The sequence below is a fragment of the Myxine glutinosa genome, chromosome 10, assembly GCF_964187855.1.
Source record: "Myxine glutinosa chromosome 10, kmMyxGlut1.1, whole genome shotgun sequence".
NCBI lineage: Eukaryota > Metazoa > Chordata > Myxini > Myxiniformes > Myxinidae > Myxine > Myxine glutinosa.
The window spans coordinates 32,318,589-32,345,517 of record NC_136270.1 but is presented as its reverse complement, the minus strand read 5'-3'; the positions used below and the strand labels follow the sequence as shown (position 1 = coordinate 32,345,517).

The window sequence follows — 26,929 nt, the reverse complement described above, 5'->3', positions numbered from 1 at the left end:
TTTGATATATTAATACTATAGTGCTAATTTGTGATTGGAATGATGAATGATGCTGTTTGGAATGAAAATATAGAGAACGTGCTGTCAATGCCTGACGTTCAACTGAAGGTGGCACAGGAATGTGGATTTTTTCGGTTCATCGTTGGCCATTCACCGTTTTTTAACCAAGTCATTCACGAACCGGTTGTTGATGTCTGAAGTCAAAAAAATTCAAACTCCCCATACTGCTATCTATTGTATCCCCATACTGCAAACTGGTATCCTCACCCAGGTCATCCTATCCTCTTCAACTAAAGTATGAAACAAACTCTGCTACGGACGGCATTGTTAGACTATCCATCCTCTTTTTAATGGATAACATTTAGAATCTATAATAAATAACATTTTAAAGCCATTTAGAATCTTAATCCATCATTGTTTCCTCATTTGAGTCTCATCCTTCCTATTTCATCGTCAGTCATCTGCAGTGATTATGCACTATAAAAGATCCAAATCATCCTGACAGCAAATTTTAAATTGACCAAGGGTTACATAATTAAGGTTGTAGCGCATTCATTTGCCCCCCTCCCCAAGGGGGTTTTCTTCCCCGAGCAGGTTTTCCCCGCCATTGCCGTCAATGGGTTGCGTGTTGAGGTGTATAGCCATATTAAGTTAGCTTTATCGTGGCGTTTTTCCAAAGAAAAAGATTTATCGTGACGTTTTTCCAAAGACGCTTTTAATAACAAAATTAATGATAATCGCATATTGTTAATGTTATTACAAAACAATATGAATACTACTAATGTCCCGCTTCCCTCAAGGGGTTTTTCTGGTGAGTCAACGTATATAAATAGCTTATTATGGCGTTTTCGTGGGAGCAATGGCCTCCACCAGAAGTAATGAACATTATTGAACAGTCATGAATATTATGAACCACAAACACGTATGATTAGCTTTTTAAACAGTCGCTAATGCTCTTTATAGCACTAAATTAAGAAATTTGGAGGAATCCCGACATGTGTGAGGTAAGTTTTACCTCCAGAACTGAGTGAAGATCTCATGTACTCTGGGTACCCCATAAGTGTTGGGTTAATAACATGACCCTTCCTGGCGCTAACGTGGCGTTTTTCGTAGTGAACTTTTGAAACTTGCTCCTTCTGTTTAAAACGAAACTGAAAGGGAGAAAGCTCAGGTTGGGCTCATTTACCAAGCAGCTAGCTTGCGCTTGCCAAGCCGGCCGTTCCTTAACGGTTTCGAATGGAGTGCTTGTTCGAATGCTTAAACCACTTGGCGATCTCTCCAGAAGGAACTTGGTAAATGGACACGCACCCAAAGTTATTGAGACCCGACCATAGATCGACTGTAAGCTATTTACCCCAAAGAGGAATGACCATTCCTGCCACTTCCATAGTGAGTGGGTGTGCGAGTGGTGTCAATGACAAAATTCATTTTAAAAGGCATTATAGCAAGTTCAATTTTTCTTCACAGTGCATGGAAATATGTCTATGGTAGTTTGACCTTGCAGGCTTTTACATGTTTGCATTAGTTATATCCCCCACCTGTGTGTATTGCAATATTTATCACTATCACTAACATTTGTATTTACCTTGCAGGTGCAAAGCAAGTTTTGGCGAAGAAACATTGCCTTGAGCAGACAACTCTACAGATGTATCGATACAACATTGAAGAAAATATTGTACTTCGTGGATGTAGAACTGTAGATGTGGAGTTTCCAAAGAAAGTGACATGCCATATCGACCACAACATCTTGAAGTTGATGTTGAAGAACTCCGTCTTCACAGAATACATTGAAAGAAAATTTGGGAGCATTTCTGCACAATTGCTATTTTACCGGCCCACGTCAATTGATGTTATACCAAGATTTAATATTGGAACAATATCCTCTTTAAACCTTTCCCAGCACTGGAGGAGTGCTGTCCATAAAATACTTGAAGAAACTATGAGCAGATTTGGTGAAAAAACATTTGCTGTCAGTCATCCCGAGGTTTGGAGCAGAGCAAGGGAAGAAATTGCACCATTAATGGATAATTCAAGAATCATCAGTTTTGATTTATCTTCACTGAATATACATTTGCATGGTGAAGTGAAGGATTTAAGGATTACTGGTGAGAAATTACAAAAGGCAGTTGAAAAAGCTCATCAAGATATTCAGCTTGATCCCAATTACATCGAAAGAATCCCACAACTGGAATTTTCAACACCAAATTTCAACACCAAAAAGAAAATCTCACTAAGTCGTAAAACAAAAGATTTCAAATAAAAGTCTGAAATACAGCAAACTACCAATGAGAGGTTCGAAGAGAATTCCATCACTGCATTCATCACTTGTTCAGATGAAGTTTTACTGCATTCAACAAAAGATTGTTTGGAGATTGCAGAGACTTTCTTGGGAAAATTGCGATCTGTAAAGAATGTTAGAAAGTGCCTCATTCCAAATACGGAGAGAATATGCACATAGGAGCACACCTGGAGCAATATTCTCAAACTTGTGGGGTCACCCCACACACATATATACCCACACATACATGCATTCACACACATATATACATACACACACATACGTACACCCACACACATATAGACACACACACACACACACACACACACACACACACACACACACACACATATATACACACACCCACATATACATCCACACACACACACACACACACACACACACACACACACACACATATATATACACACACACACACACACACATATATACACACGCACACACATATATATATATACACACACACACACATATATATATACACACGCATGCATATAAACACACGCACACATATATATACACATACACACGCACACATATATATACACACGCACACATATATACACACACATACATGAGAGCTAATGATGACGAATAATTCTCAAAATGGTTACTGTCGGTTGGAAATGGGACTGTGGAAACAATTCCTGACTCAGATTTAATACGACTGCCTGGTCGTATCTGTGTAGAAGACAACATTTCTTTAGCAGAGGCTGTTTTCGGTAATTTGAACGAAATCCATTCAAACTATGATGCGCTGGCACAACGAGCCGTGTTGTGTCCAAAGAATGAATCCACATTTGTGATCAACGATGAGATACTGGATGCATTTCCTGGGGAAGAAAAGACGTACTTCAGCGCTGATTCCATTGTCTGTGATGACCCTGAAGAGGCACTAAATTATCCTATGGAATTCCTAAATCAATTAACTCCTTCTGGAATGCCATTGCACAAACTTCGTCTCAAAGATGGTGCTGTCATCATGTTACTCCGTAACTTTGATCCGAAACAGGGACTGTGCAATGGTGCAAGATTGGTTGTTAAAAGATTGTTGTCAAACATAATAGATGGAGAAATAATTTCTGGCAGTTACAAAGGAACACGCACATTTATACCCAGGATTAGTATTGCACCTTCCGATACAACACTACCATTCGTACTCAAACGCCGTCAATTTCCAGTTCGTGTGGCATTCTCTTGCTCAATAAACAAGAGTCAAGGTCAAACATTACACAAAGTTGGGATTTACTTACCAGAGCCCGTCTTCAGCCAAGGCCAATTGTACGTTGCATTGTCGCGTGCTAAACGATTTGAGGATGTCAAGGTAAAGGTAGTCAGGAATGGCCAACAGGGAAAAATTGATGGCCACAGTGGAATCTTCACCCGTAATGTTGTTTACCCGGAGGTCCTGCAGTGACACCATTCAGGCAACCAAAGGAGGGCACGAAGGAGAATAGTTAATTACTCCGACACATTTAGCTGCGGTGATTGAACAGACCATTGCTGCTGTTTTGATGCTTTTTCACTGCTGTTTTGATGTTTTTTCACTGCTGTTTTGATGTTTTTTCACTGCTGTTTTGATGCTTTCCAATCCTGTTTTGATGCTTTTTTTTTACTGCTGTTTTGATGCTTTCCAATGCTGTTTGGTTTGCTTTCCAATCCTGTTTTGATGCTTTTTTTTACTGCTGTTTTGATGCTTTCCAATGCTGTTTTGATGCTTTTTTTTACTGCTGTTTTGCCGTTTTATTTATATAAAAATGTCATTTCCCCAAAAAAATCTCAATGATTTTTTGTTGTTGTTGTTGTTGCATACAGGACCGAGGCTCGTGAAAGAGCTAACATTTATCACACAAAAAATCAGACACAAAACATATAATAAGGGTAGCGGTAGACAAGATGGGGAGCGAAGGGGAAGCACAAACACAACATTTGAGAGCAGGGACATCGGGAGATCTATGGGAGGGAGAGGGTTTGGGGGAAGAGGCGTGGGAAGGTGGGGGGGGGGGGGGGATGGGGGGAGGGGAGTATAAAACACAAGGACACTGCAAGGACTTCCAGGAAAGAAGAACTTAACATCCCTCTCCTCCAAATATGCGAGTAAATGGGACAGCTGCTTAACATCCCTCACCTCCAAATATGCGAGATAATGGGACAACTGCTTAACATCCCTCTCCTCCAAATATGCGAGTAAATGGGACAACTGGCTTAACACCCCTCTCCAACAAATATGCGAGTAAATGGGACAGCTGGCTTAACATCCCTCTCCGCCGAAAGGACGGTGTACTCGGTGCAACGCCCCACATGCCCACACCAAGTGGTTGTTCAATCAGGTTGAGAATCAAACACAGACTTTAAAACATGAGTTCACTACCTTTTGACCCTCCTGCCAAGATCATCAATATTCGATGTATAATTAACATTTCCTTGAGTACTCCTGCGTCAAATTTACATGCTGCACCACAAAATAATTTTAATTTGACACTTGTAAAGAACTTGCACTGACGTACTTTATTATCCAATGTTGGTGATTAATAATATGCTGCAGAAGGTTTTCGCAAAAAAAAAAAAATAGCCTAACTTTAATTTGATGGAAGCTTTGATACCAGTGTGATATTTTGCTTATTCATGACGGGCAAAACAAACATCTTCATACAGCAATACAAGACAAAGGTATAAGAGAGAAGAAGGTGAAAGCGAAGGCAATAGATGAGGGCAAGCGAGCAAGGGCATAGGGCAAGAAGAAGAGAGAAAATATTGGTCCTTAAGTGTTTTTCTCGGCTGTCTCGTGACGTCACCGGCGCTTCTCCTCCACTCAGCGGTCAAACATGACCTTGTCCAGTTATCCACCTATCAGCGTGCAGTCCACCTTTGACGTCTGCGGTGGTCTTCGCCAATCGGAGCGCTGCTTACTTCTCGGCCTTCTTTCCACCAATCCGCGGGAAGCTTCTTGCCCCGCCCGTGGCCAATTACAAGTCCTTCCTTTCTCCGTCCTTCCCATTGGTCAACTCCCGCCCAATAGCGAGTCGCTTCTTGCTCTGCCCCAGCCAATCACGAGGCCTATGGGGCGTGTCTTCGGCCTGCTTGAGTATGTGTGCTTGCCAGGCGGGATTGTTAGCCCTTGTGCTTGATGCCTGGCTTCCGGTTGGGTTTTATTGTTTATTTGGTTTAATTAATGGGCATTTAAATGTGGGATTCTAACTGGTGTCTATGGTGTGGTGCCAAAAGGGACAACAGATAAATCACATAGGGTAAGACGAACAGGGATAATCTACCCTTATGCCCAAGGCTCTTGACACCACTATTTTTTTTTGAAAGGGGCAACATCCGTCCGTGCTCGTTAACATGCCCTGCCCACTCGTGGCAGGGACAAATATACAACTTAATCCGAACACACGGTCTACACAGGTCCTCCACTTATTGTACATCGAAATGGTTCTTCTCCACGGCAATCGGAGCATGATACCTACACAAATCTACCTGACTCTACATATCACTAACCCCACAAACATACTTTAGTTACAAGATCTACTTCACCTCAGTGTGGATTAGTACCTGCACATATAATACTTCTTCAAAAATCAAATTTTGATTTAATTTATTTAATCCTAGGGATTATCTAGGGAAATCCTAGGGATAGGGATCCTAGGGAAATAAAATTTAATCCTAGGGAGGTTCACCGGGGGATTAAGATCTCCCAAGGTGACGGGTGGCCGAGCGAGCTTACTTGCAAGGCGTTCAATCAACCTACGGCGGTGTTAATACGCGTGGGGATGGAGGGCAGCGAGTGCTTACCTGCACAGTCGGATGAGGCACAGGGTTTCTCCGATCCACCAACAATTAAATGGGACAGGACATGGAATGAAAGTTCAACAGATAAAGGATTTAATAAAAATAATGCCAGGGAACAAGAAATGTGCAGTACTAAAATTCCTATTTGGGGCACCCCCACATGGCCTCGTAAAACAGCACAAGGGGATAAATAACTGAAAGCAATAAATGTGTGTGTAATGAATGTTAGCGGGTACTCAGCTCTGGTCCTCTTGACAATCTGGGGTCGTCACAGGCCCCATGTCCCTGCGCGGGAAAACACGCTTTGGCGCGAAGCTGTGTTCACTGCCACGCTGACGCAAAGTGAACAGGCCCTCGTTCCGTCCTCGTCCCACGCTTCACAAAGCCCTGAGGTCTCTCAGGCGCACACAGTCGCCACAAAGTCAGCACCAACGAATCAGGGAAAGAATGCATCCGCTCCTCCATGCAGCCAGGAACAGAATGCATGTGAATGCCACTGCCAAGCGCAAGCCTGAAATGCTACAGCACACAAGAAGTACCCAGCGCAAGAGGGAGAGCACAAACGGTGACCACTTGCAACCACATCCACGAAGCAAGAGAGGGAATAATGCCGGGACATGTCCTTTTTAGCCTAGGTCTCAAACGTTCCATGATGACGTCCGTGCATGCTCCAATCAGCGAATGCCATCTCATCGCTCCATCGCCCTGAATCATCACCTTTCGGGGTGGGACCTCACGGCCCTGCTTGCTTGGTGCCGCGATGCCTCGGCTGGTGGCGCCAGCGGTACTTCAATGTCCTGGTTCTGGTTACTTTATTTAATGTTTATAATTACACACCGATCGCTTGGCTGCTAGCGTGTGTAGTGTCGTGGCATAAGGAACAAGGGAAAAATCACAGAGGTCATTTACAAACAGGGGATTTACCCTTAATCCCTAAGCTACATCACACAAGAGCCACCCTCCGTTTGGCCACACGTCACACTTACTCCGAACATCCGGCCCTACTTAGTTACAGGAAGTGGCCACACGACATCTGGAGCATGGTAATCTACACAATCCTACCTGGACTAAGGTATTTCATTGCCTACCCCCCACAAACGTCACAATACATAAAGGTACTGACATTTATCTAACTACATCATCAAGATAAAATAACTTTTCCTCAAATAAAAATAACTGTGCAGAATTGCAAAAATCATACATACCTTTCTCATGAGAACAACTCGTTTCCTTTTGTATTGGAAACAAAATGGTGGAAGAGTAATGTCACTATCTACCACTACATGGCAGCACCATCTTGACAATGTTTCCATTAACCCCACGTTCCAACTAACCCCACCTTCCCCTATATATCCATAAATGGTTTTCACAATAAGTCAACCTCCATAAATGACCACAAATGTCACAATGAAAATCCATTAAAAGTCAAGTAGCCAATAAAACTATAGTATGAACATAAATCAGCATTTTTGTCTGTTTGAGGAAATAGCTCATGATTCTCAGAAATCAGGTTAAAATGCCATCAGCCATGCTTGTTTATTGCATTCTGATGTGGTTTTAATTAATATCAAAAGAATGTCAGCCTCGATACCCGAAAAACATTTTTATAGACGCACACTTCCAAATGTCCTATAATGTATGATATACATGTACTGGCTCTCATTGAAAGGAAATTTTATGTGATCGCTCATTCGACGTTCACAATTCATGCAACTTCTTCTGACTACTGCAGTTACAGACACAGAAGGGCTCAAAAAATTAGATGCTCAACCCTACACTCAAAATACAGGAGATTTGTTGAAGGCACAGTTCGGGAAAGACACCACTATAGAATCCTTTTCTTTATATATTTCGATGGCAAAGTTCGTTTTTGTACAACTAGCAATGGTACCCGCCCCATGGACGGGGCTTCAATTGGGAAGCCCAAATGAAAAGGAAAAATATCAGAAATTGAAGGCTTTTTTATTTGAAACGATTCATATAAACATCCGTTGAATCATATCACACACAAATCATTAAAATCTAAACAGTACATGGCGCCCATTTTGAAAAAAGATTGAATTCTGCGAAACGGAAGTGGCCGCTACACGTCTTCCTCAGTCGCACGTTTATGTGTAAAGAGTGCGCGCCGAATCTGTAACACGGAAGCGGCCGCTACACCTGTTTCTCAGTCGCTTTGCACACGCTGCCATGTTACTTCGAAGCCGCACATTTATATAGGAAGAGTTTGTCAGGAATCGATCTACTCTCTCTTGGTACATAGAATAAACAGTATTTGTAGAATTTCAACAAAAGCTACATCACTGTTCATATCGGTAAATATTATTCCATCGTGTTTGGAAAAACTGGAAAACTTTTTAAATCGGGAAAAAATTGTAAAAACAATATAACCTATTTCACTCCCAGGGGTCCCAGGAATACCCACCCAATATATCGTGCGATCGGTCCAGCTGTTTTTGCGGTACCTTCGAACGGACAGACGGACATTTGGTGAATTATAGTTGGATGTGGTGATTTTAATTGTCAGAATGAAGCCATGGCACTTCATCAAAGGACATCTGCGACTCCATGGGACTGGCTCAATCTGTGAGCTTTCCAAGCCAGATTTCTCCCAATGGCAAATCCTTCCTTCTGGACTTAGTGATGACAAACTTCTCCACAAATGTCTCTGGCTCTTCCTCTGCTCCAGTTGTTTCATCTGATCATATGTTTTTGAGATTCAATATCTCTGCTCTGACTATCCTCAGAGAGCTGCATTAGCACCGGTAAATATGGCAGTTCACTCAGGCGGATTTGCAGGACTGCAAGCCACCAACTCAGTTCATGATTGGTCTCCTATGTCTACTGCCCCTGACATTCACTCAGCTTGGGAATTCCCCGTCTCGTCTTCAGTTAGCCGATCCTTCTTCTCACCCATGGTACAGTGTAACCTGTAGTGAGGCAGTTGCTCTGAAACAACCTACCTTCTCTTCCTAGAAGGCAAACCCAACCATAAACAATCTCAGATCATTCCACAAAGCCAACAACAATTGTGTGTCCACTCTCAGGAGAGCAAGACAACGTTTGTCCAACCTCAAGATTGAATTTTAAAACTTGTCTCCCTCCTCTAAAACTTGTTGGTGCCTTGTTAAATATACTCTGGAATATGATCCATCCCACCCCATCCCATGTTTTTTCCTCTATTGAAATGGCACCACAGCCGACTCCACTCGTGAAAAGGCCAAAATGCCACAATTCTGTGTTTGCTTCCAAATCTTGTGTTTCCAACCCTTCGCTCTGTGTACCTATCCGACCCAGTCACACCCAACTGCTCCCAGACTGTCTTTTGCACATGAGAAGGTGGAGAATGTTCTGGCAAACTTCGAATGTGATTCCATAACTGGACCCACAGGCATTCATTAGCTGGCATGTCCTAAAAACCTGCTCTCTGCTGCTCTTGCATTCCTCTTTCTGCTCTGTTCACCCTAACATTTGCCCGAGGTCATCTTCAATCTGCTTGGAAATCAGCCGACATCACTACATTACATAAATAAAGTACAAAAAACTGAGCTTAGTACAAAACTGAGTACAAAAAACAAAAAATAAAGTACAAGACTGAGCAGCTTACTTCCGATCATCATCAAGGTCATGGAATCCATTACGGCAGTTGACATAAAATCCTTCCTTTTCTCCAACGACATCATCTCAGATCATCAATTCAGATTCAGACATGGTCACAACTTTGGACGTGCTGTTTCTACTCTACCAACAATTGATGGAGGTCCTCAATGTCAGACATGAGATCAGGGCCATCTCTCTAGACATATCTCAAGCTTACGATATAATCTGGCATCTTGCCTAACTCTCCAAACTCTCTGCCTATGATATTGAAAGCCAACTCCACACATGACTTACTGACTTCTTTCTTCTACCCTCATAGCCAACAGATCTCTCGAGGGAATACTTTCGTCTTCTCTCCCTGTCAAGGCTGGAGAGGCCCATGGTGGTGTTCTGAGCCCCATCCTAATCCTAACCCTAATCTTCATCAACGACCTCTCTGACGCTCTGGAAAATCCTCCATCTTTTTGCTGATGATTCCATCCTCGACAATAGTCAGGTTCACTATGTTTTTTCGTTCAAAATTTTGGTAGATTAGCAAAACTATACATTTTTGGAATATTCAGAGCATGAGGAATCCAAAAATCGATGTTTACATTTGCGTAGACACCTTTGCGAAAATGACACTCAGGACAGTGATGAAGATTTGTAAAAGCATATTCCTGAACGGTATAGACCTCGTAGATCCTGTGTATAGGACTTATAGTTCAATCTGATACTACCTATAACTTCCTATAACAACCTATAACTTCAAAGGACTTGCAATATCATGTATTATGTAATACAGTTATATCACAAATATAAAGACAATGGTTTTCAATTACCTTTGTTTGTTGCTTTTCTATAACCCTGAGCACTATTTTGAGGCCTTTATTGGATTCCTTGACCCAGAAAACATAGGATTAGCATATTTAATTAAGTCTCTAGGTTGACTAGAAGCTGGGATCGCGCAAAATATGTATTTTAAGGCGGCCATTTTCAAAATCCAAAATGGCGGCCATGCAGGTGTCTGGGCAAATGCCAACATTGATTTTCAGATTCTCCATGCTCTGAAGATTCCAAAAATGTACAGGTTTGCTAATCCCAAAATTTTGAAAGAAATTATATTTGTTAACATAGTGAACCTGACTATCTTCATCACTGTCCTGAGTGTCATTTTCGCAAAGGTGTCTACGCAAATGTAAACATTAATTTTTGGATTCCTCATGCTCTGAATATTCCAAAAATGTATAGTTTTGCTAATCTACCAAAATTTTGAACGAAATTATATTTGTTAACATAGTGAACCTGACTAAAGCATCTTGGGTATCAACATCATTGTATCGCTCCGTGAAAATCTTTTCACCTCAATGCTCTCAACGCCATCTTCAAACAAACACACACTTCCCAGGAAGCATCATTTGCAATCTTGTGAACCCGATAAATGCCCTTTCGTAACTTTATATTCCACATGCACTTACAACCACATATTAATAAACGATAATGAGGGCATCAATAATCCCTCTAAAATAAAAGTTACCTTCCATTGACTGGTTGTTGTGTTGGAAATTCGTTAAGCTGGTACGGGTCAATCTAGGGTTCTTTTATGGGGTTCTAAAGAGTAATTCTAATGGGGTTCGTTCGTTTCTAGGCTTTGCCTGCAACCCATTCCCTTAAAAAATATATATATATTGTTGCGGATATGAGATTGGCCTCCATCCATATCCGCTTGTAAATATTCCCCTATTTCCCCAATACTTCCCAACTATCCCCAATCCCCCATTCCCTAGTCCCATTTTCTGTAAACAACACTCTGTAGACCCGACCTTCCCCTATTTCCCCCATTAAATGTCGCATCCAGGTCCACCGCATCTCACGTAGACAACTATAGGACATCTTGCTAGTTATTCTTAGTCTATGTCAGTTAAGGACTCGTTTCCATTAATTCTGACTCTTCGTTGCACCAAAATGTGATTGTATGGCACCGTTAGAAAGTTTAGGACCTCCCATTACCCCCCCGCAGCTCTTCCTCACGGTTCAGCAACAACAACAACAACAACAACAGCAACAACAACGGCGGCGGCGCGGGGAGTGCGCGTCCTCACTCCGGCTTGGTTAGCCGCCATCGAACATGTGCTCCGACGGGGTTACCACGTAGGGGCTCGCTGTCAGCTCCTCGTCAAGGGCGGAGCCCGGTAACCCCCCGCACCCAATAGAAGCGGCGGACCGATTCCATCTGGGGCGGAGCCAACGAGCCGAGGGCGTGTCACTCCCCGCTGAGCATGCGCAGGAAGAGGGAGGTGACGTCAGATGCGCCCTCAGCTTGGAGAGAGAGACGCCACCAACCGAGCGCTGTGACACCTCCCTGCATCTACTGGACCGTGCTGTATCCTGTCCCTGAGCCAAGGTGCACCTTGTGCTATCGACTGCCTGTCCTTCCCTGCCATCAATCCCTGTGTAAGTCAGTCTTGTTCCGTTTGTCTGTGGTCTGTCGGGGATAAGATAAGACTGTGTCTAAGTGCCCATCTTTTCTGTGCTTTACCTCTTACCCTGTAATCTACCCCTTTTCTGCACCACCAATTATATCCTCCTCCGGAGGTCTTGAGAACTGTACCCCTTGTGTCGTTTCATTAATCCCAGTCGTTGTGTCCTTTCCATCATCGATTTAGCGTAGCGCGATTCGGCCAAGGTTCGAGTGGAATCGGGTGAGTTGGGGGTAATCGGGTAAACTGTGCGAACACGGCGGCCATTCCGCTCGGTCAAGCAACATCTTAAGTCGTGTCCGTAACAATATATACTTCTTTTTTTTTTTAAATAAGGGGTGGCACTCACACCCCATTATAATCTATCCATAATAAAACATTCAGGGTACATAAGGGTGACATTGCTGGAACCAAACCCAAATCCCATGCCCTATTTAGTTTTTTATTACAGTGCATTCGGTAAGTATTCACACCCTTGACATTTTTCACATTTCGTTGTGTTACAGCTTGAATTTAAAATTATATGCCTTTTGTACAAGGTGTGCCTTTTTAATGTACGTGGCGCAATTAAATGGGCCTTTTTCTCAGGAGTATTTTCCATCAGGACCTTCCCATAAAGCCTAGATTTCTGAAGTGTTGCAGAGACCGTTCTCCTTCTGGCAGGTTCCCCCATCTCAGCCAAGGAACTCTGCAGTTCTGTGAGAGTGGTCATTGGGTTCTTGTTCACCTCCCTGACCATGGTCTTTCTTGCCCAGTTGCTCACGTTGGTCGGACGGCCAGCTCGAGGAAGAGTCTGGATAGTTCCATATTCTTTGAATTTCCTAATGATGGAGCTCACTGTGCTCTTGGGAACTTTTAACACTCCAAAATTATTTTATACCCTTCCCCAGATATATGGCTAACCCCCGTTCTTGCTGGGAAAATGGCCTTAAAATGCCTGTTGTTGTTGTTGGTGTGTCCCCAGATATATGCCTCCTCACAATAGCGTAGGGGTTGAATACTTATTGACTCCAAAAATTTCAGCCTTTCATTTTTAATTATTTTGTAAAAATTTCTTAAAATAATATTCCACTTTGACATTATAGGGTAATATGCATCGATCAGCGACAAAAAAAGCTCAATTTAATCAATTTTTAATTCAGACTAACAACAAAATGTGAAAAAGTCAAGGGGTGTGAATACCTTGAAGGCACTGTATATTTCTACATTACACTTTAAACAGTTTAACCTCCCTTTCCACTTTGGCCATAATAGAGAGATATACTTAACTGCATAACACAACAGATTGGGATAATGTATTTTAATTAAACATTTAAAAAATATTTTACTGCATCTTATATTGATGGGAATAGAGCCTGTGATTGATGCTGTGAAGAGGAACAGGTTGAGATGGTTTGGTCATGCGTTGAGGAAGGATGAAAGTGACTGGTTGAGAAGAGTGATAGAAATGGATGTAGAAGGAAGTAGAGGACGGGGAAGACCGAGAAAGACTTGGCTAAAGATGGTCGAAGAAGAAATGCGGGCAAGGGGGTTAACAAGGAGCGATGCAGAAAATAGGGCAAAATGGAGAAGATTGTCATGGGGACCGCAAGGCTAACCCCCGCTCTAGTAGGGAAAATCGCCTTTAAAATGCATGTTGTTGTTGTTGTTGTATCTTATATTGAACCGAAATGTGTTCGTCAAAATGGGAATGTCCACCAAATAAGTATTCCTTATGTAACAAGACTCTACTACACCAGACTACCATGAACTAACGGATAAAAGACTTGCAGTAATGAGAAGATTCTGCTACACAAGGAGCCTCCAATCATACCAAGGTGCACATGCAGGCCGAGCAGCGGGCGGAGCGGTTCGGGAATGAGCACGGTGGTGGGCCCTTCGGTGAGCAGATAAGTTGTGAGCAGAGGGAGGGCGGCCACGGCGGGAAGTGCCAGTTTGTGACGCCAAGGCAGGTTCAAAACATCGTCGGCAAACCCGAGAAGAAGCATGCAGCATAGAGCCAGGAGCGCAGCGAGGAGCTGCACCAACTGGATATCACATCGTCGTTAAAAAAAACAAAAAAAAACTATAAAGGACTGCTAACATAAATGAACAAATAAATAGGCAGAAGATAAATGGGGAATGGCAAATTCGGATGTTGGGAAAGTGCAGAGTAGATATTAAAGAGAGCAGAAAACAGTGGAAGATGTGCACGATCGGAGTGAAAAGGTGGTCGATTCCGAGCAAACCTGAATCTGTGGATATCCAGGACAGTTTTTGCTGAGCCAGCAGCCCAAGGAGGGCACGGGTATGAGGGCAAAATGCATAACTAGGAATATGGCTCCACTCACGACCCCCAAGGCTTCAGGTCTGGACACATGTGCACACATTGGTCAAGGATGAGCGCACACGGGGAAAATATCACAGTGTTTAATCAAGTTTGTAAAGTGAAGTCAGACACAAGTTATTTAATGTTGGGTTTCAATGTTTCTTGATCAACTAATTTGCACAAAGTTAAAACAATTAAATCCATGGAAGATGAAAATCCAAGGAAATTGTAATATTACTCCCAAAACATAAGGAGGAGCAGTTAATCAAAGTCATAAAAACCATAAAGCACAGCGAGGATTCATTGCACTGATTAGCAAGGGAGTTCATCACGAATAAGACAATTTCAGTAGTCACAGAGTCTGCGTTCAGCCCAAAAAAACAGATAGAAAGTGGGGCACAAACAGTGTCCAGGTTAAACTCTCAAATTCACAATAATCACATAAATTGCGATACAACTCGCGTCCATGAAGGCGGCTCAAATCTTTCCCATCAATCTTCAATCCTTCTTTCCTGTCAACCCGACCCTAATTTTCTTTTTTCTGTGGACCACACCTATCCCTGTTACGTACCTAAAAACCTGCCCCCTTACCACATCCATCCCTATCTACCTGTCCATGTATTTTGCACCACCTCTCCCTCCACTTTCCTGCCCACCTATCCATTCCACCACCCCCTTGCCTGGCCACACACCTCACCCTCCACACACACCTCACCCTCCACACACACCTCGCCTGGCCACACACCTCACCCTCCACACACACCTCACCCTCCACACACACACACACACCTCACCCTCCACACACACACACCTCACCCTCCACACACACACACCTCACCCTCCACACACACACACACACCTCACCCTCCACACACACACACACACACACCTCACCCTCCACACACACACACACACCTCACCCTCCACACACACACACACACCTCACCCTCCACACACACACACACACCTCACCCTCCACACACACACACACACCTCACCCTCCACACACACACACACACCTCACCCTCCACACACACACACACACCTCACCCTCCACACACCTCACCCTCCACACACCTCACCCTCCACACACCTCACCCTCCACACACACACACACACCTCACCCTCCACACACACACACACACACCTCACCCTCCACACACACACACACACACCTCACCCTCCACACACACACACACACCTCACCCTCCACACACACACACACACCTCACCCTCCACACACACACACACATACACCTCACCCTCCACACACACACACACACACACACCTCACCCTCCACACACACACACACACACACCTCACCCTCCACACACACACACACACACACCTCACCCTCCACACACACACACACACCTCACCCTCCACACACACACACACACCTCACCCTCCACACACCTCACCCTCCACACACCTCACCCTCCACACACACACACACACCTCACCCTCCACACACACACACACACACCTCACCCTCCACACACACACACACACCTCACCCTCCACACACACACACACACCTCACCCTCCACACACACACACACACCTCACCCTCCACACACACACACACATACACCTCACCCTCCACACACACACACACACACACACCTCACCCTCCACACACACACACACACCTCACCCTCCACACACACACACACACCTCACCCTCCACACACACACACACACCTCACCCTCCACACACACACACACACCTCACCCTCCACACACACACACACACCTCACCCTCCACACACACACACACCTCACCCTCCACACACACACACACACACACACCTCACCCTCCACACACACACACACACCTCACCCTCCACACACACACACACACCTCACCCTCCACACACACACACACACCTCACCCTCCACACACACACACACACCTCACCCTCCACACACACACACACACCTCACCCTCCACACACACACACACACACACCTCACCCTCCACACACACACACACACACCTCACCCTCCACACACACACACCTCACCCTCCACACACACACACACCTCACCCTCCACACACACACACACCTCACCCTCCACACACACACACACCTCACCCTCCACACACACACACACCTCACCCTCCACACACACACACACCTCACCCTCCACACACACACACCTCACCCTCCACACACACACCTCACCCTCCACACACACACACACCTCACCCTCCACACACACACACCTCACCCTCCACACACACACACCTCACCCTCCACACACACACACACCTCACCCTCCACACACACACACCTCACCCTCCACACACACACACCTCACCCTCCACACACACACACCTCACCCTCCACACACACACACCTCACCCTCCACACACACACACCTCACCCTCCACACACACACACCTCACCCTCCACACACACACACCTCACCCTCCACACACACACACACACCTCACCCTCCACACACACACACACACCTCACCCTCCACACACACACACACCTCACCCTCCACACACACACACACCTCACCCTCCACACACACACCTCACCCTCCACACACACACACACCTCACCCTCCACACACACACACCTCACCCTCCACCCCCTCCTCCCCCACCACCCCCCCAACACACATCCTCCCTCATCCCCTTACCTAGACTCACATATGTACCATATTCCCCACCTTCTTACCTGGCCACTTACACCCATCCCCTCTCCTTAACTTGCCACACCTCCCCCCTTCCACCCGCACGCAGCTCCTTACCTGGCCACACAGCTCCACAGCCACCTTACCTGGCCACACAGCTCCCCAACCACCTTGCATGGCCATACTACTCCCCAACCATCTTACCTGGCCACACATCTCCCGCACCCCTTACCTGACCACACGGCCACACCTCTCACATTCTTACCTGGCCACATCCACCCTCCCGTAGCTCCTTACCTGGCCACACACCCAGCCCCAACTGGCCACACACCCAATGTACATCTAGCGGTAACCGCTACACCGGTACCTTTCCCCCGGCCCCTTGACCCCCCAACCCCCAGAAACTGTACACATTTCTCTCACTCTTTCAGTTCTCGTCCTTCCCACCCCTATCTATCTCATGATAAGTGATAACAATGGGACAAAGCAGCAGCTGCACATTTGCAACAAATTAAAAACACAATCTCACAGGGACACTGATATAATTAACCAAACATCCACCCACATTCTTTTATCACAATCCTTGTTCAAATCCTTGCCGAACAAATTTGCCGCCAGAAGCTTCTTGGCCACAGCGGGAACGGCCCGGAAGGTCACGAACCCGGCCAACACCGAGACCGCCACGTTCACGCACAGGGGCAGGTAGTCCATGCTGGCAAGGGAGAGGGTGCACCTCGCCGGCACCGAAACTATCCGAGGGTCGATCAATGCGGAACCGCTGAGGCCTCAGAGACTGAACTTCAGCACCGAAAACACGACAGATGCAGACGGTCATTTCAGGAGCTCGGACAGTTATTGTAGATCCATTTTAGATTCTTTGAACTTCCTCGTTTCTTAATTGAAATAAACTTAACACAAAACTGCCTTGGAACAGCTACGGCGCTCGTTCTGATTGAATTGTAGAAAACAGAGAATCCACCAATCACGTCTTCACTTTGCATCACGTGGAGTAACATTTGCATAGCGACGCAGGAAAGAGCCGTTGCGCAATTATAACATTGAACGAGCGAACCGTACAAAAGATTTCTATACACCGCCAAACAAGTCTACTTTAAAATATAAAGCGTCTCATGGAAAATTTTGTCTAATTTTATTCAATTCTCATTGAAAGTGTTTATTTCCTTTCGCTCAAAGAGTGTTTCAATTAAACTTTTATTAAATTCTAAACTTTCCATCAATTCGGAATGTTTTTGCATAAGTGGCAAGTTGGTGGTGAAAAACTGGGATGTGTTCCATGAACAAGCAGCTTGCTATCGCTTGCCAGGCCAAGCTGTTCCTTATCAACCGTTCCGATAGACTGCTTGATTGAATGCTTAAACCGAGGGCTCACAGGATGGCCAAGAGCCGTGCGGTAGGTGATCGATGAAGGTGTGCATCAAGTTCTTTGGCAAACAGGTATATTAATTAAAGTTTTACTGTGAGTGGGCTTTGTTTTGAGAAAGATAACAAAACTCGTTGCCCCGGGAGACAATAGTCGAGAAAAACAGCTCGTTGCCCTGGAGACAATGGAACAATAGATGAGAATGTGATTGGCTGTGAGAGATTCCCTCAGACGAGAGGAGACTCAGCGAGCGGACGCACGTTCGAGCTGCACTCCACGACACAACGCAGAGGAAGAAAGGTATAAGGTATGCCAGTTATTCTAATTACCTTCTTGTGAGGATTGTTACCAAAGTATATCGGACCTTTGACTTGTCCAGTCTGGGTTCGATTCTCGAGCAGACTTTAAACTGTCAGATTGGTGCTTCACATGCAGGGTGTTGCATTGCGAGGTAGGATGGACATTAAGCCAGGTGTCCCTTTTGCTCGCACAAAATGGTGGCCCTTAAACATTGCATCGTGCCTTTCATGAAGAGTCGGCGAGTTATCCATGGTAATCCGTCACCCTGAACGAATTACCCACTAAAGGTCACCTGCATCCTCATCAATGCGGTGGTTCTAAAGCTAGCAACGACCCCATCCAAGTTGGCAACGACCCGTCTCGATTAGTTCCCCTTTTGCTTCATTCATTTCATTCTTCATCTCTGTTTATATCTCCAATTTTGCTTCCGCAAACGTCTTCTCCACCTCCTTTTTACCTGTGCCCATTCGTTCATCCGTCTGTTCTTTCCTCGTCTCCATTACCTGTCCCATCTCCTCTGTTTTCTGTGTTACGTCATAATGTCTCGTCTCGCGGCGGGAGTAATGCATTCGATCATGTCCGTCCGTCCGTGTGTGTGTGTGTGTGTGTGTGTGTGTGTGTGTGTGTGTGTGTGTGTGTGTGTGTGTGTGGCTCGTATGTTTGTGAACAAGATATCTGGAAAAGTTCTGAACGGATTTGGATGAAAGTTGGTGGGATGATTGTCCTTGGGATAAGGAAGAATTGATTAGTTTTTGGTGAAGCTCAGGATATTATTCCGGATCCAGGAATTTTTTGAAGGATTTTTTTTACCATTGGAAGATAGGGCTCAGCAGCGGTCACCCACGGCGGGAGTATGTGCGCTACTGAGTGGCATTCTAGTTCTTAATTGCTATCATTTCCCTCTTTAATTCCCCGATTATTCCGGATCCAGGAATTTTTTGGGAATTTATTTTTCTGTTTTCCTTTAAAAAACCATTTTCTCTGCAATAATTGTACCGATTGAGAGCAAATTTTCACCATCGGAGGGACTCGGTCTGTAGAATATTTTAATCGTAACTATGACGTCACAGGTCACGTGGTTCGGCCGCCATATTGTTTTGAGTGAAAAACACTAAAATCCAATTTTCTCCAAAACGCCTGAACAGATCGAGGCCAAACTTTTCAGGCAGAATCACATACCCATGACAAACAAAACAGTCAGCGAGCATGACGTCATGCATCACATGGTTTCAGAGTTATGACGTTTTTAAGCACAAACCTTTAAAACCTAGCTCCTCCCTCATTTGTGATCCAATCGAGGGGAAACTTCACAGATCTGTTAAGCAGATCTGTTCAGTTCAGTCTACAAAAATGTCCTTTTGGAACTTACGATAGGTCACGTGGTTTGGCAGACATCGTTAATTAAACGCAAATAATAAAAACATTTATATCTCTTGAACCACTTCATTGATCGACGTGAAACTTCATACTGTAGTAGAAGTCATGAAGAGTAACAAGTGTGCAAAATGTGAAGATGATTGGATGTACGGTCTGGAAGCTAGAAGTTGTTATTGCGTGAAGAGGAAGAGTCTTCGACTGTGGACGATTAATTTATTTATCACATGTACAGACTTCCAGGCATCGCTTGACACAATCTCCCGGGTTAATTTGAACCTCAAATAAAATTATAATTCCAGATTTGTCAATGGCTGAGGTATATTAACAAACGAATGAAACAGATTTGGCAAAATTCCAACTTTTTTTTTAAAAGATCGCATATTCACCCAGGGTTTTGAGAGGCTGAAGAAGAAGAAACCTCACATGGGCTTCCCAGACCAAATAAATAATTCTGGTTCTGGCTCTGCGATTTTCAGGTTTATTACTCCCGCCAGGGAGTAACGCATTCGATCGCGTCCGTCCGTGTGTGTGTGTGTTCGTATGTTTGTGAACAAGATATCTGGAAAAGTTCTGAACGGATTTGGATGAAAGTTGGTGGGATGATTGCCCTTGGGATAAGGAAGAATTGATTAGTTTATGGCGAAGCTCAGGATATTATTCCGGATCCAGGAATTTTTTTGAGGAATTTTTTTGGGAAAGATTTTTTCTGTTTTACTGCATGAAAGCTTTTATTCTTATTCTTAAATGACGTTTGTCTCCTCTAATTTCGAGATATATCAAAATTAATTCTCTGACAGTTAGGGCCTACTTTCTTTTTCATTTATTGTTTTGGGGAGAGGGGATGTTAAACAAAACGTATTATTCCAACTAAACCCACGGCGGGAGTATGCGCTCTACTGAGTGGCGTTCTAGTTACCCTCTGTTGCCCTGTGACCAACTATGTTTTTGTGATGATATTTTAACGCCATGCCTAGCCAATGCAATTTCAGATTTTTAGGACAAGGAATTCGATTAAAACATTTTTGGCTGGTATACCACTTCACCTATGTTGTCATCATTACCATGCTTTTGCTCCCCCATTGGGTGTACTTGACAATGTGTCAAGCTTCAAATTTTTCCATTCAGTGGTTTCTGAGAAATAATGTTTTAATTATTTGCGTTTATTCCAAGATGGCTGCCATACCACGTGGCCTATGACGTCATAATTATCATGAAAACATTGTGCATGGGTGTGACTCCTACCCTGAAAGTTTAGTTTCAATAGGACACATGGTTGCTGAGAAAAACGAGGTTTCGCCCATACGGATGGACGGACGGACAGACGGGCAACCCAAAAACATAATGCCTCCGGCCACCTTCGGGGTGGAGTCAAAAAAAATCGTGTCTGTTTAATCATAACTAATGGGGGGGGGGGGGGGTGCCCATTGATGTATTGGACCAAATTTCAGAGGTCTTCACTACTTTGTAGCATACCTGCCTGCCGGATTTGTGGGTCTTTTGCATCCTTGAAGTCTTTTGGGTCTTCTGGTTCTTTTTGGTCCTCTAGGGCTTTTGGGTTTTCTCGTTCTTTTATGGCTTTTGGGTCATCTGGGTCTTTTGGGTCTTTGAGGACTTTTGGGTTATCGGGGACTTTTGTGTCATTGGGGTCTTCAGGGGTTTTTGGGGCATTGAGGATCTTAGGGATCTCAGAGTCTTCAAAGGTGGAAAGGGTCTCAGCAGTCTGAAGAGGTAAAAGGTATACATTTCAATAGTACGTAATACGTAATTAATGAATAGACGGACGTAATTAATAGACACAAAAAGTGTGCCTCACAGTCACACGCACGAACACACAACTCATCCATTTTATAGTAGAAGATGTCGATTTAAAAACCACGTTTCTCCAGTTTTGAAGAAGAAGAAGCAGGAATGTTAGCATCCTACAGCGTCACGTTCCCAGCAGGTCGGAGTATCAGGTATGTACCGGTAAACATAAATACGAGTTCCCTTATGTTGTGCAACAGCCGACAAGTGCCAGTGGCAAGTTCGTTGAATGGTCCCTGAACCTGTCGGCTGTTCTAACCTTGGCCGAGTCAAACTACCACGGACAAACAATTGAACCATAGGTTGGGAATAACAGCGCAGGCTTTGATGGGCGTAATGTTTGTGACGTGACAATGTCGATAGTGACGACGTCACAATGTGACGTCACTCAGGCTGTGTCCCGTTTTTGTGGCGTGGAAGGTTATTTTCGTGCTGCTGTGTACATTCCCACGTGCTGTTTGAACGAAAGAGTACGAAGAGTACGAGGACCGTCGAGGAATCAAGAAACAAGATATTAACACGAGGTGAGGCCGAGGGGTAGCAGAGATGTGCACAAAGTGTTAAACCACAAGGTGTTGTCGGGGGTCACTGATCTCTATACGAACTGGATTGGGGGTCATGCAACAGGAAACGAAGTCAATGAGCCGCCATCTTGGGACCATCAACAAAACATCACTTTGTCGTGTGTGCTGTGTTTTGAGTATTGATTGTTTTTGTTATGTTAAATCTTCAGTTTTTAGATTTAGTGTAATTTGCCTAATTTTATTTATATGAAAGATGAAGTACAATTGAATCTATGATTTATTTGGGGTCGGCCCACAATAAGGTTATCCTTTTTTGGCTGCCTCCCTCCCATGCATGCATATTGCACTTCAAATTTGTTAATTCAGCTGAACCCGAACATCGTCTCGGTGAGAGGTGGCCCTTGAGACTCGATCACTCGTATCAAGGGTCTGCGGTGGCCGGGTGCTCGGTCGGTCTGTTGTGGCCTCCGCGGGGGTCGTCGTCGTGCGCTCTGGGGCCCGGCGGCTTGGACTGGGCACTCGTCCGTCGGGACATGGGACTACTCAAGGTAAACCATTCCTTAGGCCAAATTAATAAATCACTTCAGCTGAACAAATGAAGTAAAATTCGTAATTACATCGTGATATACTGCTGTTGCGTTTTCTTAGCTTTTTGATGGTCCCAAGATGGCCGCCGCTTTGCATCGGCGGCTTCACTCCAGATTGTACAAATAGTGCACAGCACCCAATCCAGTTGGTATAGAGATCAGTGTCGGGGGTTAGTGATCGAGCAATGGTCACACAGATTTCTCAACACGATGAACTTCTAAGAAGTTGGAGTGAATTCAGACTCGAGTTTCTCAAAAGCAAAACAAAGATTGTTTGTCAAAAAACAAATAATAATAACATGAATTCTCTTGCAAGGAACGTCGACGCTGGAGGAGCCATTAAGACAATCAGTTTGCACTGCTGTTACCAACCTATGGTTGGTGCTTATTGCTTATGAGGCCAGCAATAAAGGCCTGCCTTTTTGTCCCCCGTCGCTCAGCGGAGCGAAAGGGGGACTATGGCTTTCCCCTCCGTCCGTGTGTCCGTCCGTCCGTCCGTCCGTCCGTGCGTGCGTGCGGGCGTGTGTGTGTGCGTGCGTGCGGCGTGCGTGCGGGCGTGCGTGCGTGCGTGCATGCATAAGCGAAGGACCGCATTCGAATTTAGTGTGTGGGTGCAACCCACGTCAAAATCCAAGATGGCCGCCGCCATGTATGTCTGATGCCATGTATGTCTGAACCTTGTAACCTGCATATCTTGAAAAATAAGCGATGTACCAACTTCTAATCTGGTGTGTCGGTGTATCTAGGCATAAGGAAGAACGCTATTGAAAATTGGGTGGCCACGTCAAAATCCAAGATGGCCGCCGCCATGTGTGTCTGAACCTTGTGAAATGAATATCTTGAAAAATAAGTGAAGTACCAACTTCTAATTTGGCGTGTGTGTGTATCTCGGCATAAGGACGAAAGCTGTTGAAAATTGGGTCGCCACGTCAAAATCCAAGATGGCCGCCACCATATATATGTCTGAAAATTGTGAACGAAATATCTCGAAAAATAAGCGAAGTACCAACGTCTAATCTGGTGTGTGGGTGTATCTCGGCACAAGGAAGAACGCTGTTAAAAATCGGGTCGCCACGTCAAAAGCCAAGATGGCCGCCGCCATGTATATGTCTGATGTCATGTATGTCTGAACCTTGTAACCTGCATATCTTGAAAAATAAGCGAAGTACCAACTTATAATCTGGTGTGTGGGTGTATCTAGGCATAAGGAAGAAGGCTATTGAAAATTGGGTCGCCACGTCAAAATCCAAGATGGCCACCGCCATGTATGTCTGAACCTTGTGAGATGAATATCTTGAAAAATAAGTGAAGTACCAACTTCTAATCTGGTGTTTGGGTGTATCTCGGCATAAGGAAGAACGCTATTGAAAAGTGGGTCGCCACGTCAAAATCCAAGATGGCCGCCACGATGTATGTCCAACACTTGTGAGATGAATATCTTGAAAAATAAGCGAAGTACCAACTTCTAATCTGGTGTGTGGGTGTATCAAGGCAGAAGGAAAAACGCTATTGAAAGTTGGGTTGCCACGTCAAAATTCAAGATGGGCGCCACCATATATATGTCTGAACATTGTGAGCGAAATATCTCGAAAAATAAGCGAAGTACCAACTTCTAATCTGGTGTGTGGGTGTATCTAGGCACAAGGAAGAATGCTGTTTAAAATTGGGTCGCCACGTCAAAATCCAAGATGGCCGCCGCCATGTATATGTCTGATGCCATGTATGTCTGAACCTTGTAACCTGCATAACTTGAAAAATAAGCGAAGTACCAACTTCTAATCTGGTGTGTGGGTGTATCTAGGCATAAGGAAGAAGGCTTTTGAAAATTGGGTCGCCACGTCAAAATCCAAGATGGCCACCGCCATGTATGTCTGAACCTTGTGAGATGAATATCTTGAAAAATAAGCGAAGTACCAACTTCTAATCTGGTGTTTGGGTGTATCTCGGCATAAGGAAGAATGCTATTGAAAAGTGGGTCGCCACGTCAAAATCCAAGATGGCCGCCACGATGTATGTCCGACACTTGTGAGATGAATATCTTGAAAAATAAGCGAAGTACCAACTTCTAATTTGGTGTGTGGGTGTATCTCGGCATAAGGAAGAAAGCTATTGAAAATTGGGTCGCCACGTCAAAATCCAATATGGCCGCCACCATATATATGTCTGACCCTTGTGAGCGAAATATCTTGAAAAATAAGCGAAGTACCAACTTCTAATCTGGTGTGTGGGTGTATCAAGGCAGAAGGAAGAACGTTATTGAAAATTGGGTTCCCATGTCAAAATTCAAGATGGCCGCCACCATATATATGTCTGAACCTTGTGAGCGAAATATCTCGAAAAATAAGCGAAGTACCAACTTCTAATCTGGTGTATGGGTGTATCTATGCACACGGAAGAACGCTGTTTAAAATTGGGTCGCCACGTCCAAATCCAAGATGGCTGCCGCCATGTATGTCTGAATCTTGTGAGAAGAATATCTTGAAAGATAAGCGAAGTTCCAACTTCTAATTTGGTGTGTGGGTGTATCTCGGCATAAGGAAGACCGCTATTGTAAAGTGGGTCGCCACGTCAAAATCCAGGACAGCCGCCACCATATATATGTCTGAACCTTGTGAGCGAAATATCTTGAAAAATAAGCGAAGTACCTTCTGGTGTGTGGGTGCATCTAGGCATAAGGAAGAACGCTATTGAAAATTGGGTCGCCACGTCAAAATCCAAGATGGCCGCCTCCATGTTTGTCTGACCCTTGTGAGCGAAATATCATATCATAGCATGTTTTCTGCGTGTTCCACTTTGTCAACTCGCATCACTTCCCCGACGGGGGACCTAGGCGTAACGCTTGTTTATAATAAAAAAAGGTAAAAAATCAAACATTTAAACAGCCTTGGACGTGCACCTTGACCCCATGGCCAAGCCACACCGTCTATCAAGGCTGTCCCATTAGCATACCCATTACCCATGCACCTCAACCCAAAGGCTGAAGCACATGGTCATTCAAAACACATGCATCCTGACCCCGAATGGCCACAATGCATGGTCATACAATTGGTTGGTGCTTATTACCAACATACCTGCCAGCCCCATTACCATTATCGAGTTTATGAACGTCTTCTCCATTTGAGCATTCAGAGTGTTCTTCCGTCCTTCTGTATGTATGTCTGTCCGTCCGTCCGTACGGCTAACCCTCGTTTTTATCAGCAACCATATGTTCGATTGAGACGAAACTTTCAGGGTAGGAGCGACACCCATGCAGAATGCTTTTATGATAATTGTGACGTCATAGGTCACGTGGTGTGGTAGCTATCTTGGATTAATCGCAAATAATTGAAAAATTATTTCTCGGAAACCGCTCAATGGATAAATTTGAAACTTGGCACATTGTCAAGTACTCCAAATGGGGAACAAAAGCATCTTAAGGGTGTAGTACTGGTGAAAAATTGAGAAAACCACATAGGTACCTTTGAGAGGCCTTTACACAAAAACAAAGTCAAGTTAATATCTAGTTTTCAGTTTTTCTTGAAAGATATAATCTTGGCTTTAACTCAGACCAGTTTCAACGCTTCTTTGTCATATTACATGCATATAAATTGCATAAATTAGACCTTCAATAAAAAACAAGGAAAAACAAAGAACACATTTCTACTTCTATCTTCTATGTCACCTATCATTCTTTTCACACAAAACTTGGTACATGTATTATACATGTGTTACTCTACTACCTGATGAGAGGATTTTGTGAAATTATGTCAAATGTTCACTAATTAGCTAATTATGCCAATTACCAAATAAAACTTGGTTGTCCTTCAATAAATCCACAATGGCTACTCCTATAAACAAAAGCCTTCATC

General features: G+C 44.3%; 3 protein-coding genes across 10 annotated transcripts in view; 1 reads left to right on the top strand and 2 right to left on the bottom strand.

The window, feature by feature from the left end:
* Positions 1-1,943, top strand: part of LOC144894105 (uncharacterized) — a 29,157-nt gene extending 27,214 nt beyond the window's left edge. The window contains exons 5-6 of the mRNA XM_078786186.1: positions 1,593-1,839; positions 1,901-1,943. Of these exons, the coding sequence (XP_078642312.1) occupies positions 1,593-1,839; positions 1,901-1,943 (290 nt within the window). The remainder of the gene's footprint in view (positions 1-1,592; positions 1,840-1,900) is intronic.
* The window catches only part of LOC137431555 (UDP-N-acetylglucosamine--dolichyl-phosphate N-acetylglucosaminephosphotransferase-like), a 48,293-nt gene extending 30,178 nt beyond the window's left edge, over positions 1-18,115 (bottom strand). The window contains exons 1-5 of one of the 7 annotated variants that reach the window (XM_078785532.1): positions 17,675-18,115; positions 14,376-14,496; positions 13,961-14,174; positions 3,553-3,707; positions 2,024-2,402 (exon numbers count right to left, since the gene is read on the bottom strand). In XM_078785532.1, the coding sequence (XP_078641658.1) occupies positions 3,679-3,707; positions 13,961-14,174; positions 14,376-14,496; positions 17,675-17,820 (510 nt within the window). In that variant the 5' untranslated portion in view covers positions 17,821-18,115 and the 3' untranslated portion in view covers positions 2,024-2,402; positions 3,553-3,678. Of the gene's footprint in view, positions 1-2,023; positions 2,403-2,984; positions 3,133-3,292; positions 3,708-13,960; positions 14,175-14,375; positions 14,497-17,674 lie in introns of those variants that run through there. The other 6 variants (XM_078785529.1, XM_078785530.1, XM_078785526.1 and 3 more) reach the window with 6 other exon arrangements.
* LOC137434428 (potassium/sodium hyperpolarization-activated cyclic nucleotide-gated channel 4-like) overlaps positions 1-26,929 on the bottom strand; it is a 317,160-nt gene that overhangs the window by 134,883 nt on the left and 155,348 nt on the right. The gene's annotated exons all lie outside the window — the stretch shown is intronic.